This window comes from Carassius gibelio, chromosome B23 (genome assembly GCF_023724105.1).
Source record: "Carassius gibelio isolate Cgi1373 ecotype wild population from Czech Republic chromosome B23, carGib1.2-hapl.c, whole genome shotgun sequence".
In the NCBI taxonomy this organism is placed as follows: Eukaryota; Metazoa; Chordata; class Actinopteri; order Cypriniformes; family Cyprinidae; genus Carassius; species Carassius gibelio.
This window is the reverse complement of record NC_068418.1, coordinates 25592896-25615960: the sequence shown is the minus strand read 5'-3', so window position 1 is coordinate 25615960 and position 23065 is coordinate 25592896. Positions and strand designations below refer to the sequence as shown.

At 35.5% G+C, this 23065-nt stretch overlaps 1 protein-coding gene and 1 pseudogene across 1 annotated transcript in view; one reads left to right on the top strand and one right to left on the bottom strand.

The window, feature by feature from the left end:
- The window catches only part of LOC128011799 (E3 ubiquitin-protein ligase TRIM39-like), an 82841-nt pseudogene extending 68510 nt beyond the window's left edge, over positions 1-14331 (top strand).
- Positions 14332-16378: 2047 nt separating this feature from the next.
- LOC128011966 (AP-1 complex subunit sigma-2-like) overlaps positions 16379-23065 on the bottom strand; it is a 28944-nt gene continuing 22257 nt past the window's right edge. The window contains exon 5 of the mRNA XM_052594800.1: positions 16379-18485. Coding sequence (XP_052450760.1) covers positions 18438-18485 — 48 coding nt within the window. The 3' untranslated portion in view covers positions 16379-18437. The remainder of the gene's footprint in view (positions 18486-23065) is intronic.

Sequence of the window (23065 nt, the reverse complement as noted above, 5' to 3'; positions counted from 1 at the left end):
ACAGATTACATTAGGCTAGACATCACTCATCTCCTTTACACAAATATTCACACAAACATACAGAACACACTCATTATTACAACTGCACAATATACTTACATGGTATTGAACATTAGGACACCCAGGTCTAATGTACTCACATCATTCAAATCTATAACGCATTATTGACTTACATATAGGTCAAAATAAATTATTTTTTATCATTTTATTTTAATTACGGCAAACAGTTTTATGGACTAACTGTATGTAAACATTGTAATGTGCATAGAACTTGCATGGCTACAGTCACACATCAATTAATTCAAAATTATCTTTACAAATTGTAAAATGAGAGCTATATTCATCAACACAACTGGTCTCTTAAGCCAAAAATGTATCATGCCCAATCATCAACATTGTGGGGGAACAATAGTTTACAACATATGTCTAATGACCATTCAGACTTAATCAAATCTAAATAAAGAATATCTGATCATTTCCAATCAAACTTACATTATCAAGTGTGACTGGCCTGCACATCAGAAGCACAAAGGGTGATTGAAATAGCTGAACTACAGATTTAAAATCTCTCTTTCTTTTCATTTCATTCTCTGTTTGACCTAGCTGAAACCTTAGATCTGCATTAATGCTTTTTTTTTATAATTAAAACAATATTGGCAATTTTATGATGTTAATTATTCATTTGTGTATTTTTATGTTTAATTATGTTACATATTTGAATTATGCACACTAGTGGTAAATATAACAGTTATATTGATTTTGCTACTTCAGTTTCATTCATCCAGACCAAACACTTTTTGGTCTAACAATTTGGCTATCAAATGAGAACAGTTTACTGAATAGTTGACTCTGAATAATGGAGAACTCATTTACCACTCACACTTTCGACATGATTGTTCCTTTGGGTTTTGTGTGTGTGTGTGTGTGTGTGTGTGTGTGTGTGTGTGTGTGTGTGTGTGTGTGTTTGTTTTTTATAACCCCTTTTCTCATCCCACAACATCACCACAGTCATCAGTGTTCTGTTAATGCATGGTCATTCAGAAGTTGTTTAGATGTCGTGCACACACAGGAGCATCATCAGTGAAATTTTTCCTTCACCTATGGAGATCTAACAAACCCTACAAATCACACCTTCTACCTGAAGGTGACAGACAAACATCCTGAGGAGGACGACACTGGACACAGTTTTCCCAGAATAGAATAGAAGGACACTTTCAACTCATGCTTGATCAACTCAAGGGACCTGATAAGTCTGTAAGCAGAAAAAAAAAAAAAATCTAGGGAGGGAGGGCCTACCGTAACACTGTAGCACAGAAGCCTCTGGATATCTTAAAGTGGCCCTGGTTATTGCTATTAATATCATTTTCTAAAATAAGGTACATGTAATATAAAAGTACATATGATGATGTTTCTCACGCACAGTCACCGTCCAAATTTGTTCACTTCATTGCGTTCACTTCTTTCTGATTAGTACACTAAACTCCCATAGCACTTTGCACTGTTACACAAACAGCAGGAATGAATTAGACACTGTTTTATATTTATGATCATGGACGGAGCTACATTATGACATCACTGTAGCTGAGTAAAAAGACTTCAGTGAAGGTGAAACATAACAGATGAACTGAGAGCTTCGTCAAACAACAACTCTCCTATTCAAATACTTGAAAATTAACGATCAGATCTGCTATTCACTCACAGGTAAGTGATGGAAATGTAAAGGCCTCATTCAGTAGTTAAATATAATGAAGCAGTAACAATGTTTGTAACAGAATGTAATTTCATTGGCTGTAAGTCAAAGTTTGAACTGTGCTGTCAGTTTAGAGAAGGCAGAAACATGAAGTACTTGAACTGAAGACAGAATGAACAAAGTCCAGTGAAAATCATAACTCCATTAAACAAAAATGATAGATGGTGTTTAAATGTGTTTTTTTAGTAAGTTGTATGCTTGAATTATACACTTCCACCTCTTTCATATAAAAATACCTTTTTGTGATTCTAAAATATTGTTGTAAAACTGTATTTATTTAGTTTCATTTTTTAGTTCCTTGTTCTATTGCCCAATAACATCACATTGCAGTGCAACAGAGTCACCAGACCTGAAACACCTGACCAGCAGTAAAATGAAGTTAGGGGCGGAGCTTAGGATCTGTGAGATTGACATTCCTCAACTCTGTCCTAAATTCCAGTCAGAAACTTCTGTCACATATTGCTCTATGTCTGCTTTGACTTTGATATGAACAGTGGGCTATAGTTTACTTTTTTAAAAACATTTTATTTGGTTTTTAGTTTAGTTAGTTAGTTTTTAAAATGTAACATCCATACACAAACTAAAATTATCAAAACTGCTCTATCCAGAAATGTAGATGATATACTGATATTATCTTTTCAGCATGGCATCCTCCAGTGCTCCACTAAACGAGGAGCTCCAGTGCTCCATCTGTCTGGATGTGTTCACTGATCCAGTCACCACTCCATGTGGACACAACTTCTGCAGAGTCTGCCTGAATGAACACTGGACAAACACACAGACCTGCTTCTGTCCACTCTGTAAAGAAACATTCAGCAGAAGACCTGATCTCAAGATTAATACAACACTCAGAGAGGTTGTGCAACACTTTCAGGAGAAACTCAATCTAGGATCTGAGGTGTTCTGTGACTTCTGTGATGGAATACTGCAGAAAGCAGTGAAGTCCTGCCTGATGTGTCAAAGCTCTTACTGTGAGACTCACCTGGAGCCCCATCACAGAGTCCCACGTCTAAAGAAACACACACTGATCAATGCTGTGGAAAATCTGGAGGATTATATATGCCAGAAACACGAGACATCTGGATCTGTTCTGCAGAGATGATCAGACGAGTGTGTGTCTGTCCTGCACTGAAGGAGACCACAGGACTCACAACATTGTTCCTATAGAGGAGGAGAGTCAGCAGAAGAAGGCAAGATATACAAACAAAACACTTTAAACACCCATGAAAGGCAGTTTGCTTTTCTCTGTGTTGGCATGTTGAAGAACTCATCCCTTTTTTTTGTTAAAGGTCAGTCTACACTTTTGGTTTCATTGGTAGAGTAGTAGAGCAGAAACACAAGCTCCAGTGAAGTTGTTTTCCACTTCACTGCATTCCTAAGTTGATGTTTGGTGAACTCTGACCTGTGAATTAGTATCACGTGAAACCGTGTGACCAACAGAAGATTGATATGTCGAGACATGACTTCGTAGATCAATTGAAAGAACATAAGTTTAAAACTGCAGTTCTGCAGAAAAGTGGAGTAGATTGTAAATTTTACATTTTGGATTCATTATTATTTGTTATGTGCAGGGCTGGGTGGATTACTAACTGTAGACAGTTACTGATTACAGATTACTTTATGAAAACTGTAATTAGTAATGCAACATCTAGGTTACATATGTACCCCTCAATCCCTGAAGGAGGGAATGGAGATGTTACGTCAGAAAGAGACTGGCGAATTGGGTCTCCCCCGAGAGCCAAATCACCTTAGAGTGGTAACAAAATGAGCCAATGGTACACAGTGTACCTTGGTCTGCGGGATTTGCATCGCAAGTCTGGGTATCGCAAGTGCTCCGCCCTGCAGTGTGGGTAAATAAGGAGCAGCACAAGCAACTCGCATTCAAGTCTTCGCTGAGGAGCCAAGCCCAGTGACCCAGCAGTTCAGCGGAACAGTGATATGGCAAAGTAAGAGACTGATGAATGGGGTCCCTTACAAAACGCCACATGGCTGTATTCCAGTGACCCGTGTGAGTGAGAACACCCTGTCACGAGGTCAGCACGAATGAGGGCCTATACCTGACACAGAATGCACTGGGTAGCATATTCCAGCTGGACGTATGCTAGCAGGGGGCCTGCTCTTAGGAGGACTTTCAAGGCAGCTTTCAACCGTGAGACGGTGATACACATGAATCTGCCCACAGGGTGGAAGTTTCAATGACAGAGCTGGCAAGGTGCTTGCCAAGGGAAAGACACACGCTACCAAAAGACTTACTGTGGAAATACACATGTTTGATTGCCCAGGAAAAAAGGGGAATCACAACACATGTAGGCACCTAGTCCTACACAGGGGCTGACCGATAGGGCATGCACACAAATGCTGGACATCAACAGTGCTGGAGGAACCCAGGGTTCTGAACTGAGGAACTCACCTAAAGGGAATAGCGCACACATCCAGTCCGTGGAGTGGAATGGTGCAGCAAGCGGATTGACATCGAGCAGGTCCTTACTGGCCTAAAGGGGCGAGTACCCGGGAGGACATGGGCTCCACACAGATATTAAAAAATCTCGCAAATGTGTTAGGTGTTGCCCAGCCTTCAGCTCTACAGATGTCTGTTTGCTAGGCACCATGTGCCAGCACCCAGGAGGAGGCTACACTCCTAGTTGAGTGAGCTCTCACATCTAAGGGGCATGGCAGGTCTTGAGCCTGATAAGCCAGGACAATAGCATCCACTATCCAGTACGGTAACCTCTGCTTAGAGATAACCTCTGCTTGGAGACAGCCATCCTTCTGCTGGCCTCCATCAAGGGCAGGATTCCACTCAAGCCCGATTCTCTCAGCTGCCCGGGAAAGCACTGCCGTCAGCTCAGGCTCCGACTCGGACAACACTGGCGCTCCCGAGGGAAGCAACTCAGCCAAATCCACATCTCCCGTTTGTGAGGGGGGTGTGGTCAAAGGAGGCTGGCTTGTCAGGGAAGCCCACATGGTAACCCTCAGATCACCCTGGCCACCAGCCGAAGTAGCCCTCTAACGAGAAGAGGAGCTACAACGGGGTGTGGCAGAGGGGACTCTATACCTTTTAAGGTAATCAAGTCTCAATCTTAATGCCGAGATGGTCATGTCCCCGCAATGAGAACATGAGTCATCAACGAATGCAGTCTCAACATGCTGAAAGCCAAGACAGGTGACACAACAATCGTGGCCATCACGAGGAGACATATATTGACTATTTCATTATTTTAGATAATTTATTTTTTATAAATTTACAAAGCTGTAACAATTGGAAGTTGTGGCCTAATGGTTAGAGAGTCAGACTCGCAATCGAAGGGTTGTGAGTTTTAGTCTCGGGCCGGCAGGAATTGTAGGTGGGGGGAGTGCATGTACAGTGCTCTCTCCACCCTCAATACCACGACTTAGGTGCCCTTGAGCAAGGCACTGAACCCCTAACTGCTCCCTGGGTGCTGAAGCATAAATGGCTGCCCACTGCTCCGGGTGTGTGTTCACAGTGTGTGTGTTTACTGCTCTGTGTGTGTACACTTCGGATGGGTTAAATGCAGAGCACGAATTCTGAGTATGGGTCACCATACTTGGCTGAATACTTAGGGGCCAAGCACTGAAGGTGCGTAGGCACCTATTGTATCTGTTAGGATTCTTATTAGGGGGCAAGCACCGAAGGTGCGTGGGCACCTATTGTATCCATTAGGTTTCTTATTATTTTTATTAATTCCTCCTCTTCCGCCGAAAGTCTATGGCAGCCCATAGAACCGCTTGTGGGAAAGTTGTGCAATATGGCACTGTGATAGAGGACAATATCAACATTAACCACAGCATGTATAGGGACTCTGACTCCAACTCTCTAGCGCCACCACTTGTCCAAAGATTAAAAGTTTCAATGCTAATAACTTTTAAACCATAAGCCACAAAAGTACAATTATTTTTCCTCTGAATCCTTGGCTTATGCCAAATCGAATGAACACCAAAATTCAAAAATCGCAAGGTTTAGTTTTTTTTTGCTATATTTTATTGTTCGTAAAACCTACTTTTTCGAACTCGTCCTAGACCATTTGTCCGATTGCCATGAAAATTGGCTCAGATCATCTTCAGACAATGATGGCAAAAAGTTATGGAATTCAAGTTGATTCTTCCAAGGCCATATCTCGGCAACTGTTTGGCATATTGAGACCAAACTTGGTGTGTTTTATAACAAGCATGACCTAAAACTACCTGCAGTGTTTCGTCGCAGCGCCACCTAGTGGTCAGGAGATATGAAAAATGCATATTTTGGCTTATAACTTTTGAACGGTTTGGCCAAAAATCACACAACTGGTCTTTTTAGATTCCGTGAGTCATGTCAAGTCGAAAGATATCCTATTTTCCTGTGTCAGCCATTTTAGGCGTCGGCCATTTTTAATTATTTTTTAAAATGCTGTATTTTTTGAACGCATTATCGTAAAATAATTACAAAAATCTTCGACTCCATGTCCTGAAGGTACTCAAAAAGATTGGTGGCAGCGCCACCTTGTGGTCAAAAGTTATAATGAGATATCACAAAAATGCTAATAACTTTTGAATATATTAGACTATTGAAATGAAAATGGTCTCCCTATATTCTTTGGTTTTTGCTGAGAACATCAATACCAATTATGTGAAAATTGTCCATACTTCCTGTCCGCCATTTTGATTAATGTTGAAAACCTACTTTTTCGAACTCCTCCTAGACCGTTAGTCCAATTTTCACCAAATTGACGTGGATCATCTTCAGACCATTCTGGCAAAAGGTTATGGATTTCGTGTCGATATACGAAACGGTTCTCATTTTGCACATCAATTAATTTGCTGGAAGGGTGACAAAATGCATTTGAAGCTGTATCTCTGCAATGCTTTGACATATATGTACCAAACTTTGTATGTGTAATCGGCACCTCACACTGACCATGCCATATAAATTTGGTAACAGCCCCACCTATTGGTCAAGAGTAATAAACCATTCATTAACTGTTAATAATTAAACTTATTAAAATGCTAATAACGTTTTATTGCATTAGCCTATTGCAATGAAACTGGTCTCAAAATATTCACTGGATAATGCCGATAACATAGATACCAAATATGCCAGAGTAAGCTGAACTTCCTGTCCGCCATTTTGATTTATGTTGAAAACCTACTTTTGCGAACTCCTCATTAACCATTTGTCCGATTTTCACCAAAATTGAATCAGATTATCTTTAAACTGTGCTGACAAAATGTGATGGAGTTTGTATCGATACAAACGTTTGTGTCGTTGGAGTGCTATATTTTGCAGCTATATTTTCTTTTTTAATTCTGTTTCTGCTTCATTATTATAGTGTATGATGTGTAGATTGATGTGGGGAAAAAAAAGTAATTTATAGGCTGCAACATACAATAAAATGTGAAAAAAATGAAGGGGTTTGAATGCTTTCGTAAGGCACTGTATGAGCATTATAAAATATAATATACTCTAATTACGAATACTTGATTTTTGGAAGCTGATTATGTTATCAGTTGTGTGTTATTTTTTAAATATTTTTTTGGAATTTGTAATGTATTGAAAGTTTTTAAGAAGATGCTGCAGAGAGTGATGACATAACAACCATTGAAACTTCTAAAGAAATGTCACATGCTCAAAGTCTAGTGTGACCGTGGCTGTACCCTGAAAACTGTCAGAAGATGGAAAAGCAAAATTCAGAGATAACTTTGTGTTTTTCTCTGTGTGTAGAATCAGCTGCTTCAGACACAGACAGACATGCAGGAGATGATCCAGAACAGAATGAAGAAGATTCATGAGATCCAGCTCTCAGTAAAGGAGAGAAAGGTTTTTGATCAAATTATGAAAATTAATGTTAAGTTTCATAATATTTATGAAGGTGCTGGATTATTATTTTTTTTTTTCAAGAAATATGTATGATAAACGAGAGAGCAATACACTGCAAATAGAAAAAAATAACACCTGCAAATAAATAAATAAAACAACTTCATCAATTTGACAACACACTAATCAATACTCACAACACAACCAAACAAACAAACGCGCTGCAAATAAAATTCTTTATTTGGTTGTTTTGTGAGCATTTGCAGCACCTTGCTGTCAAACTGATGAAGATGTTTTCTTGATTTGCTGGTGCTTTTTCTATTTGCATGGGTTTTCTAAAGTTGAGCTCTCTCGGCCACCGTAAACATGAGACCAGCAGATGAGAAATTTCATTTTTGAGTGACCTCTCTCCTTAAAGTTTGCCCAGGCAAAAACAAAGCATACCTGAATGCACTAAATATATTTTTAATGTGGAAGAAAGTGCTACTAATGACTTGGTAATAGTGTACTTGATTGTTTCGACTATTTAAAGACACCATAAACATGTATTAAACCATATCATATAAAGGGAATGTTAGCATTTGAAATTAATTATTTAATCTATGAAAAATATGTGAGCAATACATTATAAATAAATGTTGTGTATATGCATTATACATTCTTCTTATATTTTAAATAAGTCTTATTTAATATGTATGATAAGTATATTTAAAAGTATATGAAAGATGGTTTCAGTTGTACTGGTAACTAAATACATTTTCTTTCCTTTCTTCTTCTTTTTTTTACATTGAGATATATGGGTTAAAAGAACATTTTAGTTTAATTAGTGTCCCAAAATAGCACAGCTGAGTACACTAGATTATCTTAGAATATTTTTAGCATATTAAGTACAAAATTAGTGTGTGAAAATAGATAACTTTGAGTATATTATAGAAGTGTTCTGAGTAAAAAGTGTATTTTACTGAAATGTTTTCACCTGGGGTTATGAAACAGAAGTTGTGATTGTGATTTTCTTCTCTATTGTGATGTACATCTGAGTGAAACTAACTTCTAATTGATCTCATCGATCAGAGAAACACAGAGAAAGAGAAATCAGCCAGAAATCAGCTCTTCACTGAGCTGATCCGCTCCATTGAGAGATGTCAGTCTGAGCTTCTGAAGATGATGGAGGAACAGCAGAAAGCAGCAGAGAAACAGGCTGAAGATCTCATTAAAGAGCTGCAGCAGGAAATCACTGATCTGAAGAAGAGAAACACTGAGCTGGAGCAGATCTCACACACTGATGATCACCTGCACCTCATTCAGGTCTGTCATCATCTGTCTCATCACTGAGAATGCAGAATATTATTGGTCTGATGCTCTGTTGACAAACCTGATAAACTGCTGTCTTCAGAAACTGTGCAAAAGAGAATGAAACTGTAATAAAGTCAAAGTAGAAAAATCAGTTAACTGTGTTAGAAAGCTCCTGCATCTGATCATATTAAATACTCATCTCTCTCCTGCTGTAGATGTTCTCATCTCTGTGCAGTCCTCCACACACCAAGAACTGGACTGAGATCAGGATTGACTCTAATGTGAATTTGTATTCAATGAATAGAGCTCTGATTCAGCTGGAGAAAACTCTAGATGGGAGACTAAAAAACATTGGTCAAACTGGTATGTGAATATCAAATACAGTGAATATATTGCTGAAGATCTATCCAAACTTTAACTAAAGCAACATGATGTAAGTATTAACATACATGTACAAACTACACTTACAGGAATTACATCAGTGACACAAACCATGAGCAGAAATCTGACTAAAATTACTGATGCTCAATGTTAACATTAAATGTAATTTTATTAATAGGATTCGGAAGGAGCGCGTCAGATACTTAGCCTAACCAACACAGGTGGACCATAATCAAGTAATGAATCTCATAGTATAAATATCGCTGACTTACCTCTATCCATTGACGGTTTATCAGCATGCTGGTTCGCTTCGTCTGTCACCTTATCACAGAGCGGCGCAGACAGCGTGACGTTAACCAATACATTTTCAGGCGAAGACGCTAAAAACAGGTTCTTCTTTTTCTTCATTGGATTTTTACGGCAGTTGGCATCCAAAGTGTTGCATCTAAAAGCAGGTTCGCGGCTAAAGTTTGTTAAACGACGTCATGACGCAGTTCCGTCTTCTTCTACTAGTCTTTAAGGCGGTTTTGGCAAACCAGCGTAAAGGTGCATTACCGCCACCTGCTGATCTGGAGTGTGGATTGCGCATAGATTTGGACTACAGATATATACGTTTCGTCGGATGATGATGCCACTTTTAACCACAAAGCCAAGGGATTACATTCGCCTTACCACGCACGTTTAAACCTCACTGAAATGATACAGACATAAGATCCATGATTTAAAAAAAAAATGCTTGTAAATCTCTGGATAAAAGCATCTGCTAAATGCTTAATTTAATTTTACATTTTAATTTCCATGAAAGTTTTCTTGTAGGACCAAATAATTAAGTGACCTATTTCACCATTCACCGGTGTGATCACTCAAAATTAATCTAAAACGCATCTGCCCTCGTGTTTTGACGCAGGATAGCAAGTGTGTCGCCTTTTAATGACCATAATACGAAAAAACTGGCAAGTAAATATCTTTAGAAACCACTTGGAAGCAAATAGCACATAACTGCTATTAACGTTACTGCTATAATCATGTCTTTCGGTACAACGTCTTACAAGACTAAACATGCTTCATCGTTTCCAAAAGCCTCTGTTTCCACAGTCCATACTACAACGTGAAAACAGCGTTCCAAACGTATCTGCTCGGGAGACCGTCTAAAGAGCCCGGAGGCCAAATGAGAGGAAAGATGCTTTTCCAATAGGAACATAATAATTCTCTCTCTCTCTCTCTCTCTCTCTCTATATATATATATATATATATATATATATATATATATATATATATATATATATATATATAGGCGCGTCGGTCCCATCATGAGGCATGTGGTCCGGAGCGCGTACGACCAAGGCATCATTTCAACCGAACTCACAACTTACTGGTTTTTGAATACCTTATATTTAAGGCATTTGTTTACGTCCATATTAGGGTTAAATCGTTGGACTTTAAATGGAATCTACTATCATTTAAAAAAAAAAAATTCACAGGACAAGCGAGATTACAGTTGTGCCGACTACATGAACTAGCAGTTTTAAATATAGTATTTTAGGTAACACTTTAGAATAAGGTTCCATTAGTTAATGTTAGTTAATGTATTAATTAACATGAACTAAGCAAGAACAATCCTTGTACAGCATTTATAAGTCTTAGTTCATGTTAATTTCAACATTTACTAATGCATTATTTAAATCAAAAGTTGTGCTTGTTAACATTAGCTAATGCACTGTGAATTACCATGAACTAACAATGAATAACTGTATTTTCATTAACTAACATTAAGAAAGATGAATAAATACAGCAATAAATGTATTATTCATTGTTTGTTCATGTTAATTAATACATTAACTAACATTAACTAATGGAACCTTATTCTAAAGTGTTACCGTATTTTATATTTAATGCCAGTTTATCAGTACGTCCGAAAGTATATTTTTCGATTATTGGTGATTCCATAGGCTCTTTTCGTGCACCTGCATGGTTAAAATGGCAAATAGTAAGCTCAGACAAGTATAAAGAATATTTCTCTTACTCCACCCATGCACGATTACATCGTCGATATGTACCATCAATCTCACGTGCTGACAATATGACGATTCGACAACGACCACATCGCCGATACATGGCCCCTATTTGGGGTACACTGGCACAGGAATTCCAATTTATTTTTGCACGCTTAATTTCGAATACAATGACTGCACCAAGATTTTTCAGACTCATTATTGGAAGCAGCTCATTGGATTTGCTAAACAATTATTCAAGTAAGCCTCACAGCGTCTACCCTCGTAGACAACCAAATCATCCTTAATATCGAACTCCCTGTCAGGGGCTGCAAGAGGGCTCCCGGTTGAGCCAACCTTTGCCTTCTCCGTTCAACTATCAGCAAAGCTTACTCGTATGACATCATGAGTATTAAACTCCTGTCAGATGCTTTCCCGCTTAAGCAATCTTGGACTATCCATCCGACCACCAGCGAAGTTTACCCGATGAAAAAGCACGATTAACCCCCCCCCCAAAAAAAATAAATAATAATAATAATTTTCAGTCAGCGACACTTACCTATTTAACACCAATGAGTATATCACAGCTAAAACAAATTTTCCCTCCGATGGCAAGATGTACCCATCCAATACCGCAAGTTACGCTTTTGCCGAACACCAACGGGTGCTTCGCAGATAAAACAATCTAAATTTTCCCTCCGATGGCTGGAGAGACTACCCATCTGGTGTCGCAAATTTTATAAATGAATAAAAATATAAAAATAAATAAATAAAAAAAAAAATTACCTTACCTTTTTCTATCCTATGGCCGGCAAGGCTTCTCTCTTCGATGCCAGGAGCTCGAGCTCCCATCGGATGCTGACGAGAGCCTCCCGGCAAGACAACCTCACCTTTTCCATTCTGCAGCCAGCAAGGCTTACCCGTTTGTTGCCAGGAGCTCACACTCCCTTCAGACGTAGGTGAAAGCCCCTGGCCATCCTTTTGCCATTCTGTCTTATGTACGGAGAGGTTTACCCATCCAATGCATGGAGTCAGGGCTCCCATTGGATGTAGGTGAGAGCTTCCCGGCTAGACAACCTTACCTTTTCCGTCCTTTGGCCAGCGAGGCTTAACCATTCGATTCCGGGAGCTAAGCTCCTGTCAGACGAAGGTAAGAGCCTCCCGGCTGGACAACCTTTTCCGTCCTTCAGCCAGAGAGGTTTACCCGTACCAAACACACAAATAAACCCTCCCTCCTTCCTACGGTCGTCAAGGCTTACCCGTATCTTGCCGTGAGTAGCAAACTCCCATAAGACGCCTATGACAGCCTAACGACCAAACAAACTTACCTTTTCCATCCTACGGCCTGCGAGGCTCACCCAGTTGTTTTTGGGGAACAGAAAGTCCCCGTTTGGATGCTGGCAAGAGCCTCCTGGCCACCTATCGTTACCTTATTTCTGTCCCACATCCGGAGAGGCTTACCCGTTCAATGCGTGTGCTCCCTTCGGAGGCCGGCGAGAAATTCCTGGACAGACTTCCTTTACGTTTCCACTCTACGGTCGGCGAGGCTTACCCGTTCGATGCATGTGCTCCCTTCGGACGTCGGTAACAGTCTCTCGGCCACGCAACTTACCTTTCCATTTGACGGTAGGCGAGGCTTAACCATCCGACGCTACGAGTCTCCAGTTGAGCATCGGCTCGAGCCCTACCGACCGGGCGCCAACAACCACGTAGTTCACTAGCTGCAGCCGGTAGGGCCTACTCTCCCAACGCCCAAGTCGCTCCCTCCGGAGTACGTAGGCCTTTCCAGCCTGCCAATGAGACGACTTCTCAGAAACCAAATCAGCCCTGGCTGTCCTCTTGTACATTTGCCTTTTTGGGGGGGTACTCTAGGTTCGGGCCATTCCCGAGCTCGGAGCCCTTCCCCAGACAGCAAGCCAAATATGCATACCCTACCTCAGCTAATTATATGTAAGCGTGAACTAGTGAAATGTAATTTTATTAATAAGATTCGGGAGGAGCACGTCAGATACTTAGCCCAACCAACACAGGTGGACCATAATCAAGTAATCAATCCCATAGTATAAATATCGCTGACTTACCTCTATCCATTGACGGTTTATCAGCATCCCTCCTCCACCCCATCTCCTCACTCTGAGTTTACTTTATAAATAGACGGGGAAGGGGGGGTACTCTAGGTTCGGGCCATTCCCGAGCTCGGAGCCCTTCCCCGGACAGCATGCCAAATACGCACACCATACCTCAGCTAATTATATGTAAGCGTGAAATATTATAATAATTAATCGTAATGTTGTCATCTGTACCCACAGTGTTGAAGTGTCTGCAGAAGTTTGCAGGTACAGTGTGACTGAAACTATTTTCTTCAGTACATTTTCATATCTGTGTTATATGAGAACATTTGTTCTGAGTTTGATTAACTATGTCTGGTCTCTCATCTAGTGGATGTGACTCTGGATCCTGATACAGCGCATCCATGTCTCATCCTGTCTGATGATGGAAAACAAGTCAGTCATGGAGGCATTAAGCAGGACGTCCCAGAAAACCCAAAGAGATTTGATAATGTTGTTTGTGTTCTGGCAAAGCAGGAATTCAATTCAGGCAGATTTTATTATGAGGTGCAGGTGAAGGGGAAGACTGAGTGGGATTTAGGAGTGGCCAGAGAATCTGTTAACAGAAAGAAGTTCACATTGACTCCTGAGGATGGATTCTGGACTGTAGTTCTGAGGAATGAGAATCAGTATAATGCTTGTGAAAGTTCACCTGTCTCTTTATCTCTGAGAGTGAATCCTGAGACTGTGGGAGTGTTTGTGGATTATGAGGAGGGTCTGGTCTCTTTTTATGATGTGGGCTCCAGATCTCATATCTACACTTTCACTGCTCAGACTTTCACTGACAAACTCTATCCATATTTTGGCCCTGGCCATAATAAAGGAGGTAAAAACTCAAAACCACTGATCATCACACCTGTTAACAAATAAAATTATCATTCTTTTTCTTAAAAAAAATTAAATGTTTCTAAATATGTTTCACAAAAAAATATAAGTTGTCACAGCTACAGACTTCAGCATGAAAACCCGAAATGGGATTTTGATTTTCACAAATGAAAGCCCATGTCAATAAATAAAAAAAATTTTCAACCTGGTGTTACAATTTTTGTATTTATTAAAATTTTATATTTATGTAAACCTCATACTGGGTAAAAAAAAAAACTACATTTCATCAGTTTTAGTATTTGTCATGGTTTGTATGCATTACTGCAAAATTATATATATGTATAAATTTATGTATATACATACTTGCAAATAATCCCAGAGTCTGACATGAAGAAGCTTCTCCTCGTTAGAGAGGACTAATGAAGCAGCGCTGAAGGTTTCAGAGGACAGTTTGTAAGTGGGACAGGATCGATCTCTTCTGACACAGAATGGCACTCATCATCATGATTCAGAGCCAGATATTATATATTTGATATTCACAGAAGATGAGCTTGTGTCCAGCAGAGGACAGCGTTTACAAGACATTCACTGCATCAAGCCTCTGGACACTGAGAAATGAGAGCCGCCTGTGCTCAGATGACAAAGAAACAAAAAATATTAATGTAACAGATTAACACAGTTCATCATACATTCAGACACGGCTTATGTCTATTAGTTTATGCAAATTATTATATGACAATACAAACAAATTTATGAATTAATATTATCCATTGTTGATATTAAAAAAAAATTTAAATATTGCCCCTAACCATCACATAGCTGCTGACACTAAATAAATAAATATTTGCCAAAACAGAAAACTAAATAAATATTGCCCCAAACTATAAAGCATCTGCCAACAGGAACAGATTTTCCAGACTGGAAAGTTGGAATTTAAAAAAAGTAAAAATAAGAAAGAAAGATTTTTCTGTGCATGCTGAAGATATAGATACTGTGTGCATTCTGCAGAAATAATAACATGGAAGTGTTTATGAAATACTGCGTCTCACAATACAATGCTCTCAACTTACCCTTCTTTTTTCAGTCTGATCAGACGTAAACTCTGTTTGTCTCTTTATCAGACATCCAGCATTTGAACTAAAATTAGATGTCCATTAGCCACATTTAACTTTAAAATTTAAAGCTGCAACTGTAACTTTTTTGTGTTTAAAATTAACAAAATGTATAATAAGCGAGTAAACCGTGAATCCATTTTCCAAACCATGTTTTTAACTTGTCCTGAATCTAGTGTTAACTTTGTCAGCAATAAAAATTAAACCCTGTTTTTCTCATTATCAGACGAACTGTTTGAAATGTTCAGCACTGCATACTACAGACTGCTAAACTGTGGTTAAAAAATAGTAGACAAATAAGTGTTAATGTTTTAAACATATTGTATGTAAAGCAGATTTCTGAGAGGAATCCTTTAACTGAGTCCAGTTTGGAGGATTCAGGTTTGTATTTCAGGATGCGGTTGTATAAAATCAGTCCAGATTTTCCACACACATCAAACACAAACACTGATCCACAGATCCACTCACTGCATGTGAACGAGAGAAAAGAGTGTGTGTCCACATCAACAGATGGACATTCACATGAAGAGCAGAAACTCCAGGAGTTTGAGTCTAAAAAACAGACATCTAGAAAACACAGCGCTCCGCAGAAAGACCAATGTCTTGATTTCACCATTTTGATTCAATTATATTGGCACCTTCAGTTTTTATTTGATTTTAGAGACTTTGTAGTCACATGACTCAGAATATGCTAATTGCTCTGCGTGTCTGTCACAAGAGGAAGTACATTCTTAGAGAGATTCTGATTGGATGAAAATCTGTGTAGGGCAGGATGATGTCATTAGTGTTGTCAGTCATAAAGACTGATGAAAATGTATTAAATATGTGCTAATACAGATTATTAAAATAAAAGAAAAAGATATTTGGCCTGTAATAGTAAATGTCCACCAAAGCAGATTGATTAATCAATAACCAACATGAGTATTATTGCATCTTATATGTTATTAATAGTTGGAAGTATTTTACCAGCATCAGAAAGACTTGAAACTGATGAGTAGAAATAATTTTTTTTCTAGACTGATTTTCCCACAAGTGTAAAACTTTTACTGTAAGTAGATAAACAATACTCAAAGGCTATCAGCAGCAGAATAAACAGACAGATGAAGCGCTTATAAACGTCTGTAGACAAATTTATTCCATTTTTAACAACAAACACAGTTGATTGACTCCGGAGCGAGACGAGACTCGTGAACATGAACAAGAGCTTGACGTGTAGATGAGTGACGTCTGTACACCAGCTAATGAAAACTATCATCTGTACAGAACATTAAACATGTTAAACAACACGCATGTAACAACCTGACAGTCACTACACCTGTGGGTTTCATCTAAAACAGTTCACCCAGAAATTAAAATTTGCTTAAAATGTGTTCATTCTCAGGCTGTCCAAGATGAAGATTAGTATTTTTGGAGAAATGTAGCATTGCAACAGTTGCTCGCCAAAGTATGTGAATGGGTGCCGTCAGAACGAGAGTCCAAACAGATGATAAAAGCATCACAATAAACCACATCACTCCAGTCCATCAGTTCACATCTGGAGAAGATAAAAGCTGTCCATAATCCAAACAAATATGTGGGAGACATCTTAATTATGTATTTGTGTTTTGTCTTCTCCAGATGTTAACTGATAGATTGAAGTGTTGGGGATTATTGTGATGTTTTTATCAGCTGTTTGGACTCTCGTTCTGACGGCACCCATTCACTGCAGAGCATCCATTGGTGAGCAAGTGATGCAATGCTACATTTCTCCAAATCTGATGAAGAAACAAACTCATCTACATCTTGGATGATCTGAGGGAGAGTAGCACATATTTATTTTTGAATGTTTGCAATACTGAACAATACCGTGAACAATACTGTCATGGAGAAGCATTCGTATAAATGTGTTCAGTAATCATTTTACTCAAATATAACTCTAATTTCAGTAAATACCACAGATACAGTGAAGGTAACAGTGGTCAAGTGTTAGTTGCCTGGTTAACACAGTGGTAAATCAGTGAGGTTGTTCAGGTTAGCGAAATAAACCCATTCTGACGACAGAAACACACTTTACTCGAATACAAATGCAAGAAAAAAAACAACAACCACAGAATAAAACAACTGACAAATATTTAGGCCTAAATTTTAGATTCACCGAATGTATTTGAAATGCACATAAATCTTCCATTTTTTAATTACACACTTTTAACAAACTAAGAAACGTAATGTGATGCATATTTGTATAACTGAAAAAAGATCAGATTTCTGTATTAAACTCATAAACTGAATGAGATTTAAACACACAGTTACAAACTTTATAATATATTTATCATCAATAAATCCAGTTGCTTTCAATCTCACACATTTTAACCTAGTAATGCTTGATCCACAAATAGTCATATTTTAACCCTCTTCATACTTATTGATTGAAAAATGTAAACAGATTTATGCTGATTCTACACAATTTTTATATACATGCAATATTTACATGATTTTATATCAAATCAAATAGATGCAATCTTTTTGGAACGAAGAAATCTGACTTTTTTCATGTATGCACAAATAAATACAAATATACATCACATTAAATGTATAAGTTTGTTTCTATTAAAACTCTGCAATCCAAACTTCATGAATCTTAAATTTGGGCTTAAATATTTTCTCGAGCATTAAAGCGTTTGCTTTTATACACTTGTGTGGAGTATGTCTTGGGTCTGATGTTTACCAACTTTAATCTACTATCTAACACAAGAAAGCACTCTTTGGTTTTGTGAATGAATCCCTTTTGTGTCTTTTGCTCTATTTTCTAAATTATATAACTTCCCTATGCCACGTAATACATTTTCAAACACCATAAGATAGTCGACTGAGTGTCTAAAGTGGGAATATCTGATTATACGCACTCCAAACGATGAGAGGATCTCATGTGTTTGATGAAGCGAGCAGCACGGTGTGTGTGGGACGCTGATCGTCACAGCAGATGTAAAGTAGGATGTGTCATCCAGCGCTCAACACATTTCTGAAACTTCTTCTGCTCACAAAGCAATGGCATGAGGAGGAAAGAAAGACGACCAACACGGAAACATGGTGGTGTGTGTGTGTGTGTGTGTGTTTGCTACATCTGCAGTGGTCAGGCTCTCAGTGAGTGTGTGAGTGTGTGTGTGTTTGGGACGGTCGTCTCGGAGGGGTTTATGTGAGTCCGATCTCCTCGAGGACGCTGCGGGGAGTCTCTGCTTCCTGTGGGAGGAAGACCAACACTTTCCCTGGTCACAGGCTCGAGCATTAAATCACACGCAAACACAACACATACAAACCCCGAAACTCTGCTACACACTACAAATACTCTATACCCAACATTCATTCAAAAGCTGGTTTTGTTTTAGTTATAAAATCATATGTGACCCTGGACCACAAAACCAGTCATAAGGGTACATTTTGGAATTTGAGATGCATACATTATCAATAAATAAGCTTTCCATTAATATTTGGTTTGTTTCGATCTGACAGCATTTGGCTGAGATACAACTATTTGAAAATCTGAATCTGAGGGTGCAAAAAAATCCAAATATTGAGAAAATCACCTTTAAAGTTGACCAAATTAAGTTCTTAGCAATGCATATTACTAATTAAAAATTAAGTTTTGATATATGTAGGGTGGGAAATTTATAAAATATCATCATGGAACATGATCTTTACTAAATATCCTAATGATTTTTGGCATAAAAGAAAAATCGATAATTTTGACCCCTACAATGTATTGTTGGATTTTGCTCCAGGGCCTAAATATACTAAACAAATACTACAAAATACAAAAGTTGCCTGTTTTTGCTATAAAAGCCAAACATTTATCAACAAACACTAAAAAAAAATGTTTGCTTTGTTTATTTTATGAAAACGACTTACCCAACAAATAGTAAAATTTACCAAACAAACACTAAATAATTAAAATATTATATTTTTTCTGTTAGCAAAAAATATATATATTTACCAAACGAAAACCAAATAATTCAAATGTTCAAAAATCAATATCAATATTTACTAAACAAGCACCATGTAATATATATATATATATATATATATATATATTTGCGTGTGTTTGTTACAAAACAAATATTTACCAATAAACACATAATAATTTAAATGTTGGCTTTGTTTTTATTATAAAAACAATATTTATCAAACAAAAACGAAATATTTAAAATGCTAGGTTTGTATTTTATTCCAGAAAAAAGGTAAAATATATATATATATATATATATATATATATATATATATATATATATATATACACCAAACACTAAATAATAAATTTTGGCTTTGCTTTTGTTATAAATATATAATATTTACAAACAAATAATACAAATGTTACCTTTGTTTTTTTTTTGTTTTTTTTATAAAACTTTTTTGTTTAAAAACCAAATACTTACAACATGATTATTAGATAATAATTCAAATGTTGGGTTTGATTTTTCTTATAAAAATCAGATATTAAATATTTACCAACAAAAATTGAAAAAGAAAAAGTAAAAAAAAAATAAACAAAATTGTTGATGTTGTAAAAACAATATTCATAAAACAAACACTAAATAATTACGATACAGGCTTTAAGTTTTACTTAATGCCATAATAAATTTGTGTAATAAATCAGTGTAACTTTGCAGATTATCTGTATTTTCTATAGCATTCATTATGTAAATATATAGATTTTTATCTTTTTAAACTTCTCAATTATAAAAAAATTGAAATACAGCTCTTCGGCAAGACTGAATGTATTTCAAAACTATGAATGATTTCCTCAACAACTATAATTTTATTTCCATTAACACAGTCAACACAGCATATTTAACAAAACCTTTTTGAAAGGCAAAGCACCTTTTAGAAGATATAATGTACAACACGGATATCACAAACGGCTTATCAAATAAAAAGAGGGTGCTAAATATACATTTGCAATTATTTTCTGCTGGCGTGTTGTTCGGTGGCACCCCTCTAAGCTCAGCAGGTTTATTTGATATGTATGAAGCACATGGAGATGAGCAGAGCTAAAATTATCCTGTGAGATCTGAAAATAATCAGCATGTGGGCTGCCATGAATGACTCACTGATGACACAAATACATTTACAACACACAGAAACGAAGCAGATAAAAGATGAACTTACTTTGGCATCCTGACCATCATCAGGCCAAACAAATGGGGGAAAGAGAGATAAAATAACATACATGAGTGCAGTCTGTAAAAGGGTTTTTACCATTTTTAGTCACAGCAAAAACTGTTCAGACATCAAAGATTAGATTAATACAATGACTGGTTAACAATAATCAACAACACAAAGACGCTTCAGATGTGGAGCAGTGTGATGAACGATCATCAAGAACTAGATATTACCAGCAAATACCAAATACTGTAAACATGGGCTTTTGTTTTCATTATAAAAACTAAATGTTTAACAAAAAAAAAACCAAATATTTTAAATATGGGCTTTGTTTTTGTTACAAAAACTAAATATTTAATTAAAAACACTAAATCGTTTAAATATGGCCTTTTTTTTGTTATAAAAACTAAATGTTTAACAAAGAAACACTAAATAATTAAAATATGGGCTTTGTTTTTATTATAAAAACTAAATATTTACATAAAAACATTTAAAAAAATTAAATATGGGCTTTGTTTTAGTTATAAAAACTAAATATTTACTTAAAAACATTAAATAATTTAATATGGGATTTGTTTTTGTTATAAAAACTAAATACTTAAAAAGATTAAATAATTTAAATGTGGGCTTTGTTTTTGTTATAAAAACTAAATATTTACTTAGAAACACTAAATTTAAATATGGGTTTTTGTTTTTTATTATAAAAAATTTAATATTTACCAAAAAAACACTAAATAATTTAAATATGGGCTTTGTGTTTGTTATAAAAACTACATTTTTAACAAAAAACACTAAATATCTTAAATATGGGGTTTATTTCGGTTATAAAAACTAAATTTTTAACAACAAAAAAAACAATAAATAATTTAAAAATTGGCTTGTTTTTGTTATAAAAACTAAATGTTTAACAAAAAACACTATATGGGTTTTGTTTTTGTTATAAAAGCTAAATGTTTAACAAAAAAACACTAAATAATTTAAATATGGGCTTTGTTTTTGTTAAAAAAACTAAATATTTACTTAAAAACGCCAAATATTTTAAATATGGGCTTTGTTTTTGTTATAAAAACTAAATCTTTACTTAAAACATTAAATAATTTAAATATGGTATTTGTTTTTATTATAAAAACTAAATATTTTACATAGAAACACTAAATAATTTAAAAATGGGCTTTGTTTTTGTTATAAAAACTAAGTATTTACTTAAAAAATTAAATAATACAAAAAACAAAATATTTTAAATATAGGCATTGCTTTAGTTATAAAAACTAAATATTTACTTAGTAACGTTACATAATTTTAATACGGGCTTTTGTTTTTGATATAAAAAAAATATTTATCATAAAATACCAAATCATAGAAATTATGGCTTTGACTTTGTTATATTAACAAAATGTTTAACAAAAAATAAATCATTTAAATATGGGCTTTGTTTTTGTTATAAAAACTAAATATTTACTTAAAAACATTCAAAAAATTAAATATGGGCTTTGTTTTTATTATAAAAACTAAATATTTACATAAAAACATTTTAAAAAAATAAATATGGGCTTTGTTTTAGTTATAAAAACTAAATATTTACTTAAAAACATTAAATAATTTAATATGGGATTTGTTTTTGTTATAAAAACTAAATACTTAAAAAGATTAAATAATTTAAATGTGGGCTTTGTTTTTGTTATAAAAACTAAATATTTACTTAGAAACACTAAATTTAAATATGGGTTTTTGTTTTTTATTATAAAAAATGTAATATTTACCAAAAAAACACTAAATAATTTAAATATGGGCTTTGTGTTTGATATAAAAACTACATTTTTAACAAAAAACACTAAATATCTTAAATATGGGGTTTGTTTCGATTATAAAAACTACATTTTTAACAACAAAAAAACAATAAATAATTTAAATATTGGCTTGTTTTTGTTATAAAAACTAAATGTTTAACAAAAAACACTATATGGGTTTTGTTTTTGTTATAAAAGCTAAATGTTTAACAAAAAAACACTAAATAATTTAAATATGGGCTTTGTTTTTGTTAAAAAAAACTAAATATTTACTTAAAAACGCCAAATATTTTAAATATGGGCTTTGTTTTTGTTATAAAAACTAAATCTTTACTTAAAACATTAAATAATTTAAATAAGGTATTTGTTTTTATTATAAAAACTAAATATTTTACATAGAAACACTAAATAATTTAAAAATGGGCTTTGTTTTTGTTATAAAAACTAAATATTTACTTAAAAAATTAAATAATACAAAAAACAAAATATTTTAAATATAGGCATTGCTTTAGTTATAAAAACTAAATATTTACTTCGTAACGTTAGATAATTTTAATACGGGCTTTTGTTTTTGATATAAAAAAAAATATTAATCATAAAATACCAAATCATAGAAATTATGGCTTTGACTTTGTTATATTAACAAAATGTTTAACAAAAAATAAATCATTTAAATATGGGCTTTGTTTTTGTTATAAAAACTAAATGTTTAACAAAAAAAAAACTAAATCATTTAAATATGGCCTTTGTTTTTGTTATAAAAACTAAATGTTTACTTAAAAACACCAAATATTTTAAATATGGCCTTTGTTTTTGTTAAAAAAAAAACTAAATATTCAAAAACACAAAATGTTTTAAATATAGGCATCGCTTTTG